Below are 14,060 nucleotides of genomic sequence, written 5' to 3' on the forward strand. Positions count from 1 at the left end.
AAAGAAATGAACAGGATGAAGAAATCTTTCTGAGGATAGCACTTGTTCATACTAAACATAACAGAAAAATTATGAGTAATGAATGTTAAGTTCTCCATCAGGGCACAAAGTTTACACAAACATCCTGTCCATAAATTCTCACAATTACAATGTGCTATATTAGAACTTCTCCAAATTCAATACTCGCTGATCTTAAAAGGATCCAGCAGTCATTTCCCGTTTTTTGGGGCTTGTCAGGTTACATTGCTGTCATGACCCAGATGGGTGTGAGGTTAAGAAGGGGTGAGTGTAACGGTAGCCAGCGGGTGGAGTGTTGTAAACCTCACTCCCCAAGACCTGAGGATACGTGCTAGCAACAAACACTACCATGCTATCATACCTGCCTCCCATACCCAAGGTTGCGAGTTTGATTCCACAGCAGGACTATGCTTATCTACACAACTATTTTTACGTATGTGTATCCACTATAGGCAGGCCTATGTATGTTAGAGAAGACTTCATATCAGACTATGTTAAAGACATTTCTTTTTGTGAATGATAGGTAGATTTTTTTCTGTTGTGACAGGGTTACTTATTGTTTAATAATGTGTTTTTTCCTGGTGGTCAATCTTTCACAATTTTCAGTTTTCACCAGATGAAGGGAGTAATGAGGGAGGTCATCGGGTTGGTTTAAAGATACACGCAGGGCAGAGACAGTGACAGTAGGGATAGATGTTCAACTTCCCTCTCTGTGGTAATAGGTTGCAGGTTGAAACTGATGTTCTAGGATGCACTGAAACATTCCACACTTTTTACAAAGCACACGTATGTGTCACACACACACACACACACACACACACACACACACACACAATAGTTTTGTATTTTCAAATATCATTTTTAAGAACTAAATATTTTACAGGGCTCTAAATGGATAAAGAGTGTAAACAATGAACTGGCAATGTAAGATCAACTGTTTTCTTAAATCACTTTCAACATTATGGCCGGTGGAGTACGGACAGTGGTAGTGCTAGCTTGTTCCTATTTGTGAGTGAACTTTCCTTTTCACTTCTGTAATGCTAGTTTCACCCTGCTGACAGGTCATAACCAAGGTTGTTGAATTGATTCAGGCACTTAATTTAAAAAAGGATAATTAGCTAAAAATCACAAGCAATCAACAATGAAGTCATACCGGCTGGACGGTATCAACAGATGTTTTACTCCTGTTATTTTCTAAGGATGACAATACATTAAGTCATTTTTGGCTTTCTATTTGTTCGATTCAACTCTGCTAATAGGTTGCATGTTGAGACTGACGTTTGCTTAGCCACAGAGAGGTTTATGATGTACTGAAACTTTTAAGAAAGCCGCTTACCAACACATGTACTATGTGTATTACTATGTGTGTTTGTAGTACAAACTGCTATGTAACCTTGGTTTTCATTAATTGTGGCTGAAAAATGTGTGACGCACACTAGCACTGCTATCCACTATTTTTGTCTTGTGGAATGTGCAGGCGCTGCATCAGCTAAATGAGCCTTTCTGGGGGGGAGTTTGTATCTCACAACTACGATAAAGTCTATGATGAAATGTGGTTCCTTCAAGTAGAAAATCTACAAGAGCCTGACGGCCCTCTTTTGGATGAAATTATGTATGCTATGAACTATGAATGCCTAGATATTTTGGGGGTACGACTATTCAGAGGACCAGTATAGTACATCATGTCTGTTTGTAATTGAACATGTATACGGTAAGACCCATCCTGAACTGTACATACTGTACAGCGCTGGATGGGCTCCTCGGACCAGAACATTCCATGACTGGGACCATCAATTGGCCGCAACAGTGAGGCCACTGTTTTAATTCAGGCATATAGGACATTCTGCAAACAAAGCTCAACCCAAAAATAATAAGAGGCTTCTTGTTCTGTGTTCTGATAGCCAGAATGTCCACCTGTTGCAGGATTTTCATGACATTGCCTAAGATCTTCATGTCTCATTTGAAACATTGGGCCTCATTCTCGACAGCAGTTGGGAAGACTTTCCGAAGGATTTCAGAAGGAACTCCACTTCGGAAACATTTATGAAAACATTTGCATTCTCGTTAGTTTTTTCTTCTGTGCTTTCTTCTGAACTTCAGACAACTTTCAGAACTCGAAATAGCAGTCGTAACTCTACCGGAATCTTCTCAAATGGGATTCCACGGGCCATCTTGTGGTTATTTGAGGAATCGCGTTGAGGAATGACATTTGAAAAAACTCCGTATTACAGTAAAAGGGTTAACGGTTGAATTTGTGAGAACCGGTTGGTGATTGCGTTCACGTCAGCTCTACAGACATCCTCGGATTAAAATAATTATGATAATAATAAATACGAGAATATTTGTATCATTAACAATTACGTTTCACATTTATAGTCATAATTATACGAGGTAGTATTTATTGTTACACTAGGTCTACATGGCTCGTAGCTTGACTGTTCTCTCCCTTGTACGTCACTTTGGACAAAGGCCGCGTCTGCTAAGTGACTGAATGTGAATGACATGAACACTGCAAATGTAAGTGAATAAATAAATAAACACTAAACCCAATCTCCAAGTACAGAAGCATGAATTAATTGCTATTTATACTCCTACTAGGGACCGGTCTTCACACCTATGGTGACTATTTAAAAAAAAAAAAAAAAAAGTGACTAATTAAATGTGTTTTACGGACTTCGGACGTTCAACGTAATACAATATCTCCACCTTATTAATGAACACCTGTTACGAGGTGGATTCGGGAGATTGCGACAGAACACGTTTCTAAAATTGCGTCTCCTAATAAGGAGCTGGCAGGGCGTGTATGTATGCAAATCCACTTTCACGAGAACGCGCATCAACCTAAGAAACTAATCGGAAGGAACCCAGCTGAGAAGACTTCGGCTGCTTAGGAACACATTTTCAAGCATGCGGGAATGCAGCGGAAGCGTTTCTCTTACGTTGTTTTTGCGAAGTCGTGTAAGAAACATTTAGGATTACAGAAAAAGGTCGAGAATGAGGCCCACAAATATTCTCGTATTTATTATTATCATAATTATTTTAATCCGAGGATGTCTGTAGAGCTGACGTGAACGCAATCACCAACGGGTTCTCACAAATTCAACCGTTAACCCTTTTACTGTAATACGGAGTTTTTTCAAATGTCATTCCTCAACGCGATTCCTCAAATAACCACAAGATGGCCCATGGAATCCCATTTGAGAAGAATCCGGTAGAGTTCCGACTGCTATTTCGAGTTCTGAAAGTTGTCTGAAGTTCAGAAGAAAGCACAGAAGAAAAAACTAACGAGAATACAAATGTTTTCATAAATGTTTCCGAAGTGGAGTTCTTTCTGAAATCCTTCGGAAAGTCTTCCCAACTGCTGTCGAGAATGAGGCCCAATGTTTTTTTTCGTGGGGAAATTAAACCGTTCGGCCAAATATGTTTTCAGCCTAACAAGTTTTGCGGTATCAGTGTATGCCAATCACACATGTAGAGGTCAATAAGCCATGTGCCTGAAAGGCTGCAGATGCCACACAGACTATAATTCCCCACTTTTTATTTCAGAATCATTTTAATTAATGAAATTGACCTATAAATTGAGGGGGTAAAACATTTTATTTTCTCAGCCTAACAGGCTTTTCAGCATCAGTGTATGTCAGTTCGGCCTATAGTGGTCAATAGTCCACATGCTTTCAAAGCTGTGTGTGCCACACAGACGATAATTCCCCACTTTTTATTTCATAATTTTGTTCTACACCCTCTAATATAGAAATATGACCCCTTTATTGAGGGGATGCCAGTTCTAGTTTTTTCAGCCAAACAACTTTTGCAGCATCAGTGTACGTATATCTATTTAGCCTAAAGAGGTGAATAGACCATACAGTTGAAAGGCTGCATACGCCACACAGACAACAATTCTCCACTTTTTATTTCAGAATTAGATTCTACCCCTTCTAATAAAGAATTTTGACCCAATGGTACAATGTTTAGCTTTCTCATCCTCACAAGTTTTGCAGTATCAGTGTATGTCAATTTCACATTCAGAGGTCAATAGGTGACAATTGCCTGATTTTTAAACGTTCATATTTTGTCTGTATATTTAACATTGTGCTTCATTTTACGGCCAGTAAGTGCAGACACTTGGAGGACGTTCAAGGTAGGTGAGCTGTTGCCAAATAAAACCCCATATGAAATAAACAGCTAAGCCAAGATGGCAATAGTTTGACTACCAACATAACGCTTAGTGTAAGGTTGTAACTATTAGCATCTTATTTGAAACCATGTAAACGTTTGATTAACAAGTCAGTCGTGTATTTAGCCTTTTTTACTGTAATAACGTAACAGCCTTAAAATATTAACATATATATATATATATATATATATATATATATATATATACATACTGTATATATAATATATATACTGTATACTGTATATTCCTCTGAGTATGTATATCGATTTTAAGTACATATGTAGACATGGGAAATGTTTAGATTATATTTTTCTAATTTCCAGGGTAATGATGTACAGATGTATGGTATGCCTGTGTCTGATTTCACACTAAGTAAAAGTTCAAGTTCAAGTTCAAGTGTTTTTATTTGTCACATACAATAAATTGAAGTGAAATGTTAAAGGGTCAATGCTCCACACTGTGCAAAAATAAATAAAAAATATAAAATAAAATAAATTAGTTAATTTATATAGATTAAAAGGTTGTTTAATGAAATATAAATACTTTTGTTGTGAAACATAAATGTTCTACACATTTGATTTATACTTCGGGCTTAGGACACTTTTTAGATACACCCGATAAAGTGTGCCTTACTGAAACTCACCTTACTCTGATACGTTTTCGGTCATGTGGCTGGTCTTAAGAAATCATTAATTAGTATTACTTCCGGGTGTATGGATTGTTTACCGACCACCTCCATGGACCGTGTCCAAATCTAAGCTCTTGATAGGCCCGCCCCCCGATATACAGGAATAAAAGCTGTTGTTACCGTGTGGAAACGTCTTCGGTTGGGAGTTCTCACTGTTCACCGAGTCAAGGTAAGTGCATGTGTTGCAAAATGAGAATCAGTTGCTAACTTTAGCTTAGTAGGATTGTTGACATTGTGTTCAGTTATACAATTACAACTAGATCTATCTAACCACTTTCCGAGTAACGGTCAATGAGACGCATAGCAGGAAAGTTGAAGTAGAAATTTTTTTCTGCTGTACAGATTCTGTTCCCACGCTATGAGTTTGTCAGAAAAGTGAATAGCCGAGGGGGTTATGGCTTTTTAGCTGTACAGATGTGTGCTCAGCGTACGGAACACAGTTGTTTTGGGCAAATATAATAAAGATGATCCTGATCTTCATTCAAATGCTTAACTGTATCAGGTGGGTAAACGACAGGTGCCGTTGATTTCTGGAAACATAATATTTCACCTGCCGCTGTCATTTTGTTACCGTTGTAATTCCTATATGCTAAAAGTTAATGGGAAGTAGGTTTAAGTTTAGGGAAGTGTGTATTTTTCTTCTTAATACAATCAAACTCTGCATGATCAGCAAGCCATTTTGTCATAATGTAACAGATGTGGTATAGCCTACCAATTGACTGTTGAATGATATAACTTATATTCTTTCAGTTTTTTTTTTTTTTTTTTTTTTTTACCTTCACACTAACAGCCATAGCCACTGTTCTAACAATTTTGTACACCATCCTAACATCACGTATAAGCCCTTCTCAAGTGTGCCCCTGTGTCTCGATCCCACTTCACAAACAGAGGCATCCCTTTATGGGAATGTTTGGCGTGGCCATGGTCGGGTAGTGTCACCATGGCTATCGACTACTAGGTTTCAGGGTTGTCACTCAGGCAGCATAGCAAACCGTCTGGATTCAAACTCAGTTTTATGGTTATACAGGCCCCCTTGTGACTGACACTGTTTGCAAAGACCTTCACTCCGTGGTCAAGTTCAACATTTACTCACCACTCCTTCCTGTATTTTATCTTTACAATCACTGAAACTGGGTTTATTATTAACAGAGGGATGGGCATAGTAGATAAGAGAGGGGTTCTGTCTACATCCTCATCGTCATAAACTCACCATCTTCTATGGGCCCATTTTTGTCAGGAGTTTAATTACTTAACGAATTAATAATTAATTAAGCTTAACTACTGACTTGCCTATATTTTGTAGATGTGATATTGTAGGTTACAGCTGTGTGTGTCAAGTTGTTCTTTGCATAAAATACTCTTAATAGAATTTCTTATTTTAATTTGTTTATTTAATTGTATTAGGATATTCTGATAATAAAATGAATGGTATGACTACTTGAAGCTACTTTGGGAGGTTGTAGATGAAACAGTACAAAAGCACCATTTTTTTTGGAGTTACCTGGAGTAGGCCTCTGGCATGGGTGTCATTTTAACTATAGTTAGTTCTTAGTTCTTATTTAGTAACAATAACAACCTCTCAAAATGAATTTAACGTTCACACTTCGCTTTATAACTTTCACGGAGAGTTCTTTGAATGGCTGCAGATTCAGTGTAGGTCTGTATGGACTTTGTCAGTACTGGTTGCCTGTCCTGCACAGACTCCGCCAGACCAATACAAAATGAACTGCTGAATGTCTAATCACAGATGGACTTCATTTCAAAGATTAAAAGAGTTTCTTTTGACTTTTTTTGACAGATGGTTCTCGTTAAGGATATGTCCTTCAAGGCCGGCCAGGAGCTGAAGATCTCTGGCAAAGCCAAATCAGCCACCGCGTGAGTATATTTAGAAAAAGTATGGTACTGTACCACGGAAGAACTCTAAATGCCAAAAGTTTCTTCAAAATTTGTAATAATTTTGTCAAATTACACTAAACATAAACACTGCCTAGCACTGGATGGTTCAGAATATTAATGTGACTGGTGTGTCTGTTTGCCACTATGAACATTAACTGCAGTAGTAATCTCATCTCATCCCTCTCTCTCTCTCTCTGCGTGTGTGTGTGTGTGTGTGTGTGCCTGTCCTTTCTTGTATGTTTCCAGGTTCTCCATCGACATTGGCCACGATGACGACGCCATAGCCCTTCACTTCAACCCGCGTTTCGATGCTCATGGGGATACCAACATCATCCTTTGCAACTCCAAACAAGGAGGCAGCTGGATGGATGAGCACAGGGAGTCCTGCTTCCCCTTCCAGCCTGACGAGGATTTCAAGGTGAGGGCTGTCTGTGTCAGTGTGTACTTCCCTTCCCTAGGAGGGGTTTGAAGGCCTCTAGCACACCTTTCCAACTTTCATTTTCTTTATTTGAATGTTAGTTTGGGTAATGTATGTTGCTATTTCATTGGGCATACATAATTGAAAAGTTACAAACTGTTTGCCAATATCATGGCAACTTTTCAGTGTGAGTATTCCCTCTAGTGGTGAAATTTCACTGTTCAATACTTTCAGCTTGAGTTGAGCTGCTCCTTTTAGTGTTCTGTTGAGTCTCTTCAGTGTAATTGGGGTTCTTTCCTTTTTCAGTTTTCTGTTGTTTACATGTATGTCATCAGCTGGTGCCACTGTATATAGCTCGGCTTGAATTCAGGATGTATTCGTTTAATGTTCACAGGTACTTATGACTTATTTTTGTCTTCTCCTTTTGTAGCTTGTCATAACCTTCAATAATGAAACCTTTTATATTAACCTACCCGATGGCAACATGATGCACTTCCCTAACCGCTTCGGCGACGACAAATTCAAGTACATACATTTCGGAGGAGACGCCAAGATGTACAGCATTAAGATCAAATGAGGCAACCATCTTGGCTCGGCCAACCACCATCTCTGCAGTCCTGTGCTACTGTGTGAGCTTTGTCTCACTGTAGTATCATTCAGGCGGCAGTTGATTGGAGTATGTTAAGGTCGCAATTTGACCTAATGACATTTCTGTGAATCATTTACTGTGAAAAATCTTTGGCATTTGTCTTGTGAAAAACATGAAATGTATTCAACCTCTGTAACCTTTCGCATGACAAAATTGTGGAGATGTATCTTCTTGGAGTCTCTTTCCAGATCATGACCACTAATAAAACATTTTACACAATGCTATGTCCAAGGTCACTTTAAATGAAAATGTATGTAAATGTTTACTGTGTTATATTGAATAGTCTTTACACAATGGACCAGCATGTCACCAGCATCTTAACTTCACCCCCCATTCTAACTCCCAAATGACTACTAGTACATTAGTTTCCACTAGGTGGCATTATATATCCATTTCCGATGGTAGCAAGGTATTCCAGAGACTGGTTCTGTGGCTGCATCATTTTATTTATGAAATGGTGCTAAAGATAGAAAAAGTGATGGATAAAATGTTGACTCCTGATTGTGGAGGTATCCACAGCCCATCCTTGGACTGGGTCTGACCGTGAGGCAGCTCAGTGGCAGCCATGTTGGATAGGTTTTGAAATTGCAACCTTGTATTTTTCTCCCACTGCATGCTTTTAATGCGGAGCTGGCATCAGTGTTTTGGACAGTGTTGGAAGTTGGATGTTAGGTCTACCATCTTGGAATGTTTGTTTTTTATACAAAAACACTTGAAATCATTCTCTTTTTTAATACTTCTAACGATAACTTTAAGAACATAATACATTTTACTATATCTAAAACAAATGACAGGACAAAGTGCAGTTTCCTTGTGACAATGTAAATGTTTGCAAGCTATAGTCAAAAAAATCTAAAATGAGTCACACTTGTTCCCATTCACATCCATTATAATACAGGTCTCTTGATGGCGAAGGATAATAAGCTGTAGTTTCTTTAAACATGGGGTTAGAAGTTTTTTTTATATATATTTTGTAACTGTTTTAGTCCTCTTTCCAGTAACATTGGCATTACATGTATTTTATGTAGTAAACTCTAAACTAGTTTCTCAAGATCTATCACAGTGAACTCAAAACGGCATAAGTCAGAAATGGGCGTATGGGCGTGGGCTGGGGTCATAAACAGAAACCATTAGATCAACATGATCATTATTGATTTAACTTCATCAGTGATCCAAGGAGCTATTGACGTCAAACATGATGAAACAATAGCACTAAGCCTACTCTCCTCGGGGAGAAGAGCAATACGTGGCGCTGGCAAGAGCTCATCTCCCGCTCTACACACACCCTTATCAAAACCGCTGATATCGCCCAACGGTGGAGCCTACTTGTTATCGGGCTGGACAGGCCGTGCTAAACGCCTCACCTCAGCAGACTCATCACTGTTGAAATCACCTGCTTCTGTAGAAGGGAAGATCGATGACTCACCTGCTAAAAGCCTTTGAACTCACTCTGTCCAACAGCACATGACTTGGAATAACTGCTGTGTACACAGGTTGGTAAAACAAAGGTAAAAGTAATTCAAAAGCTGCACACGACCTGCGTATTGCACACGGTTGTTGGTATGTATATGTACGTGTATAATGTATGTGTTTAACAGACAGACATGGTGTATGAATGAAAGAAAACATTCTACAAGTCCATGTGACTAATAGTTTCTATTCATCTGAAAAAACGGAGAGACAGAACAGAATTTCTGCAGAATACAATTGTCGAATAAATCAGTGAGAAAAAAAGAAAATAGTTTTGACTTTTGACTTTGTTGTCTTACAAGCATTGCATTAACACAAACAAAAAACTAAATCAAGCAAAAATCCTGATTAGCCCAGATCAGAACAATCCAATTATCTAGTTAGCATTAGCATGCCGACCAGCCAGTTTCTCTCCCACTATTTGGGCAGACACAAGAGCCAACTATTGCCTGTTTATTTAGTCAGGACCAAATGATTCAGACCAAACTATTCTGTGACTAATTTAGCGTGCCATTGTTTGTAGATGGCCACTTTTTAGCAGATGGCTCAGTGCGGCCACGGTCCAGTGACTGCTGTCCAGGCCTATCTTGTTCATGTACTTTTCTCATGCTGGTGAATAATGGCCGACCCCAGGGAGGAACCACATTCTTGGGAACAATTTGTGGAGTGGCGTGAAAAGGCCCGTGCCTGCTGGCTGAGGAATGTGGCAGGCCGGGGACACATTCCACACAGCTTGGGTCTCGGCGCAGACACACACACACACACACACACAGGAAGTGAGAGCTTTGGACTTTGTGCTCCAACAGAGGTACCGCAGAAATAATCTAGCTTGCAATGATAACTTCTGCGTCCTTCAAACTGAAACTGTTGTAGGATCCCCCCCCCCCCCGACCAATTATTCCAATATGCCCTCCAAACAACGTTTTTCTAGAAAGAATCAAAAGTGACAAAATCCAAACAACGTTTTTCTAGAAAGAATCAAAAGTGACAAAAACTGACAAACAAGTTAAATTACAGTGTACAGTGTGCTTTCACAAAATGTATGTCTCCTGTTGTTTCTTAAATGTGATGTATATCAAATTTGATATGTATGCACCAGAATACACAAATAGAAAATAAAAGGAACATGATCTGCTCTTGCTCGTCGTACTCTAGAAGGATTATACATGACTGCATAGCGTGACACATAGCATCACATACTCTGGATAGCTCAGCTTCTGAACATCCAGACACACCTTACATACATCACTTGTTGTTATGATGTACACATGTCCACTATGAAGAAACTGGAAGAATGATTAAGCAGTTGACAAATAACACTACCATACATCACTAACGTGCAGAAGAATGACTAGGCACTACGTATCGCTAAACATATTACAGTAAATCATTATGTAAACCAACTGATATTTCTTAAGTAAGCATTTCGTTTTTGCTTAATGCATGGAGCATAACAGCTTACTTTACTGCCTACTTGACACATATTTTTTTTGCCCAAATGGATCACCCTCCACGGTCAACCACCTCGGCCAGATACACACACAAATCCATACTGATTTGGTGAAGAGACCACCCTTGAATCTTTGTCTCTGGTGCTCTCCGGCTGACCTTCCATGTTGCCATTATGGAGAAATTGCAATCCACTAATAGAGGTGTATACTCCTCATAAGTGAACAAGGTGCAGCGACCTTCCCTCTAAGACAGGAAACACACCAAATCCCATCAAACCAAATCGGAGCAAAGGCCAAAGCAGACAGAGGTGGACAAAGCCCTACTTTACTATCATGCAGAAATGTACAACAAAGTGCAGCGATTACAAATCCTGGGTGCCTGCAGCGATGGGAGCCCCAGCAGCGGCCGAACCCATTTCTGTCCGACTTGACCCGGCTGATTGGCTCCGCTGGGCCAGGTAGTCCTTATAGTTGCGGGTGAGGAGCGTGTAGAGCAGTGGGTTGACGCAGCTGTTGCCGTAGGTGAGGCACGTGACGAAGAAGTTGACGTAAGTGTGGGCGGCGGGCGAGAGCTCACGCAGCGACTCGGGCGAGAAGAGCTTCACCAGCTGCCAGCCCCAGAAGGGCAGGAAGCAGGCCCAGTAGGCCACCACGATGCTGAAGATCATGGCCACCACCTTGTGCTTCAGACTGCGCCGACGCTTCCTGGAGGATGACGAAGACACCGAACGCTCTCCTTTGCCACCGGCACCGCCGCTGCGTCGGGCCAGGTTAGCCTGCGCCGCCCAGTAGCGCTTGGCCAACCCCGCGTACAGCCCTACCATCACCAGGCCGGGCACCAGCATGCTGGTGATGAAGAGCACGGTCAGGTAGGCACGGAAGGCCTCGGGCGTCCAGGTGGGGAAGCAGATGCGCTTCACCAGGCCGGCCTGGCTGGGTCTGCCCTCACGCAGCTTGATCATCACCATCATGGGCAGCGTGAGCATGAAAGCCAGCAGCCAGATGCCCAGCGCCGTCAGCCAGTGGGTGCGCACGTTAGACGAGCGGCGGGCGCGGAACGGCGCCGCCACGGCCCGGTAGCGCTCCAGGCTCATGGCCACCAGGACGAAGACGCTGGCGTGCATGGTGAGCAGGTCGAGGCTGAGCAGGATGCGGCAGCCCGTCTCGCCGAAGAACCAGTTGTGAGCGAAGTAGGTGCACACCACGAAGGGGATGGTGCCCAGGTAGAGCAGGTCGGCCATGGCCAGGTTGAGGATGAACACGTACATGGAGCCGGCGCGGCGCAGCGCCGCCGAGCGCATCACCAAGAGCGTGTAGAGGTTGCCCGCCATGCCCAGCACACACATGCTCAGCAGCGTGGCGCCGAGGAGGGAGGTCACCCACGTGCCGCCGCCACCACCACCACCACCCGACCCACTCCCACTGCCCCCCGAGGCAGAGGTAACGTTGGGTGTCTGGTTCATGCTGTGAGAGCTTATCCAAGGGAAGATATAAATTCCTGTACGACAGATCCTTTCAGAGCTTTACGGCTGAAATCATTCAGCCTATACTCTTCCAGATGAATGAATCTATTTTTTTTAAGGTTATCAGCACTGGCTTGAGGCCTTTTGAAGAAAGTAGGAAAGATCAGAGCAAGATAAGGCAAAGGAAAAAAACAGACTTCCTCTCCTTTAAGCCACACAATTCAGGATAGATATTAGTGGACATAAATTTGGAGTTCTTGGTTCAGTCCACACACACAAATACCACCACTCCGCCATGGTCCGGTTCTCCCTCATGCAGTTCAGGCAAACAGAAGAGATAGAAGGGCGTGTATCCTGGCGTTCCCTCGCTGCTGTCTCCAGCGCGACTGCCCGGTGAAGTGGCCCTCTGGACAGCAGGGTGACGGCGTTATCCCCCCTGGGCTTCAGCAGGTTCTGTTTCTCTTAATGTCCCCCGAAATGCAGGTCCACGAGCTTCTTGGCTGATTTGTCCGGAGGTTAGAATCAGTACTGTGGTTTCCCCTTATGGTTCTGGCTGTATGTGACAGGATCAGCAGACTCTTCTCTTGTGCTCCTCTTTCTCTATCTACTCTCCTCTTCTCTCTCCCTCTATCTCCCCCTCTCCCTCCCTCTCTCTCTCCCGCTGTGTCTCCCCCCTGTCTCACCATCTCTCGTGTAGGTGCCACCCAGCTCGGCTTGCGCTGGATTTACGAGGTTCTTGTTGGCTCGTCCTGCATGTCGTTTGAACACCAGGGTGCAGTTTTGCACACCACAGCTCCGAGCTGGAGTACGTCACATCTCTCATCCCCATAAACCCACCCCATTCCATCCCCCCCCCCATCACCAACACCAGCTGCTTGGATCCTCACTCCCCAGTGAAGTCAGATCTGACAGTTCATAAATGAAAAGCAGGGTGTGTGAAATAATGAAATCTAGAACTTTGATTCAAACATATGGTTCAAACAATCAAATATGAATTCAGCTCTAACCTCGAGCTTTTTACTTATATATTTTAGTTTGATTGTGAGCAAAACATCCATGTTCAACTAAAATGATAAAAAAAAGGTGAGATGGCAAATAGATGACAAAGAAACTTGTCTTTTATTACAAACAGTGACTGAATGATCTCCCACTGATTCACTCACTGCTACACAGTATACTGGCAGTGTGCGCTGGACGTTAGACATACAAGAATCTTACATGACAAACCACATCAAAACAACTGCCACTCTCATAGTTCTTGTTCTTGGACCCTGTGACAAAAAAGGGTAAGTCCCAAGAAGATATTTGTTTTTATTCAATATTCAACTTTAATAACTGAAGGAGGCAAAATGGGAGAGTTATGGACACAGAGAACGCCACTAGGTGGCGCCCAAAGACAAAGATTCATGTTGGAAAAACTAATTAGACAAAGCACCCACTGGGAATTTTCCTGGCTGGTTTGTGGTAGTTGTCTGGAAAAACCCATTACTATCATTATTAAGACAGTACTTAAGAAAATGCCTTTCTTAGACAAAAGAAAACCCCTACCACTGTACAATGTATACAACAACTGCTTTTGAATGACAGTGGACCACAGTGTATACTTTAGTGTATGAATGAGTCCAGGACAGTGGAATATAATAACAATAACCTGCTCATGAAACAAAGCTTTCAGTAGTGTTACACCTGTTTTGCTCATACACAGTTCACCCTTGCGCCATGACCCCTGAAGGTCAAAGGTCTGGAAAGATGGGCAGAGGTCAGTGATGTGTACACAGCGGATGGCGGGAGGACAGGGGGGGGGGTTTGCGTCCAGCTTAGTCAGTGCTTGTA

General features: G+C 42.0%; 3 protein-coding genes across 3 annotated transcripts in view; 1 reads left to right on the forward strand and 2 right to left on the reverse strand.

Moving 5' to 3' along the window:
- Nucleotides 1-5,006: 5,006 nt before the first annotated feature.
- LOC308379859 (beta-galactoside-binding lectin-like) lies at nucleotides 5,007-7,771 on the forward strand (the record flags this gene model as incomplete). The annotated part of the gene is made up of 4 exons (XM_080857121.1): nucleotides 5,007-5,049; nucleotides 6,679-6,755; nucleotides 7,023-7,194; nucleotides 7,625-7,771. The coding sequence occupies exons 2-4, from the start codon at nucleotides 6,679-6,681 to the stop codon at nucleotides 7,769-7,771; spliced, it is 396 nt and encodes a 131-aa protein (XP_080713247.1). The 5' UTR covers nucleotides 5,007-5,049.
- A 3,355-nt stretch (nucleotides 7,772-11,126) lies between these two features.
- Nucleotides 11,127-12,227, reverse strand: uts2r4 (urotensin-2 receptor 4; the record flags this gene model as incomplete). The annotated part of the gene is made up of 1 exon (XM_080843745.1): nucleotides 11,127-12,227. One exon carries the CDS (start codon nucleotides 12,225-12,227, stop codon nucleotides 11,127-11,129), a length of 1,101 nt encoding a protein of 366 aa, XP_080699871.1.
- Nucleotides 12,228-14,000: 1,773 nt separating this feature from the next.
- The window catches only part of LOC308379481 (arf-GAP with dual PH domain-containing protein 1), a gene marked incomplete at its 5' end in the record, with an annotated part of 17,030 nt that continues 16,970 nt past the window's right edge, over nucleotides 14,001-14,060 (reverse strand). The window contains one exon of the mRNA XM_080856640.1: nucleotides 14,001-14,060. This exon is cut by the window's right edge and continues 17 nt beyond it. Within this exon, the coding sequence (XP_080712766.1) occupies nucleotides 14,049-14,060 (12 nt within the window). The 3' untranslated portion in view covers nucleotides 14,001-14,048.

Source organism: Sprattus sprattus (genome assembly GCF_963457725.1).
Source record: "Sprattus sprattus genome assembly, chromosome: 1".
NCBI classification, from domain to species: Eukaryota; Metazoa; Chordata; class Actinopteri; order Clupeiformes; family Clupeidae; genus Sprattus; species Sprattus sprattus.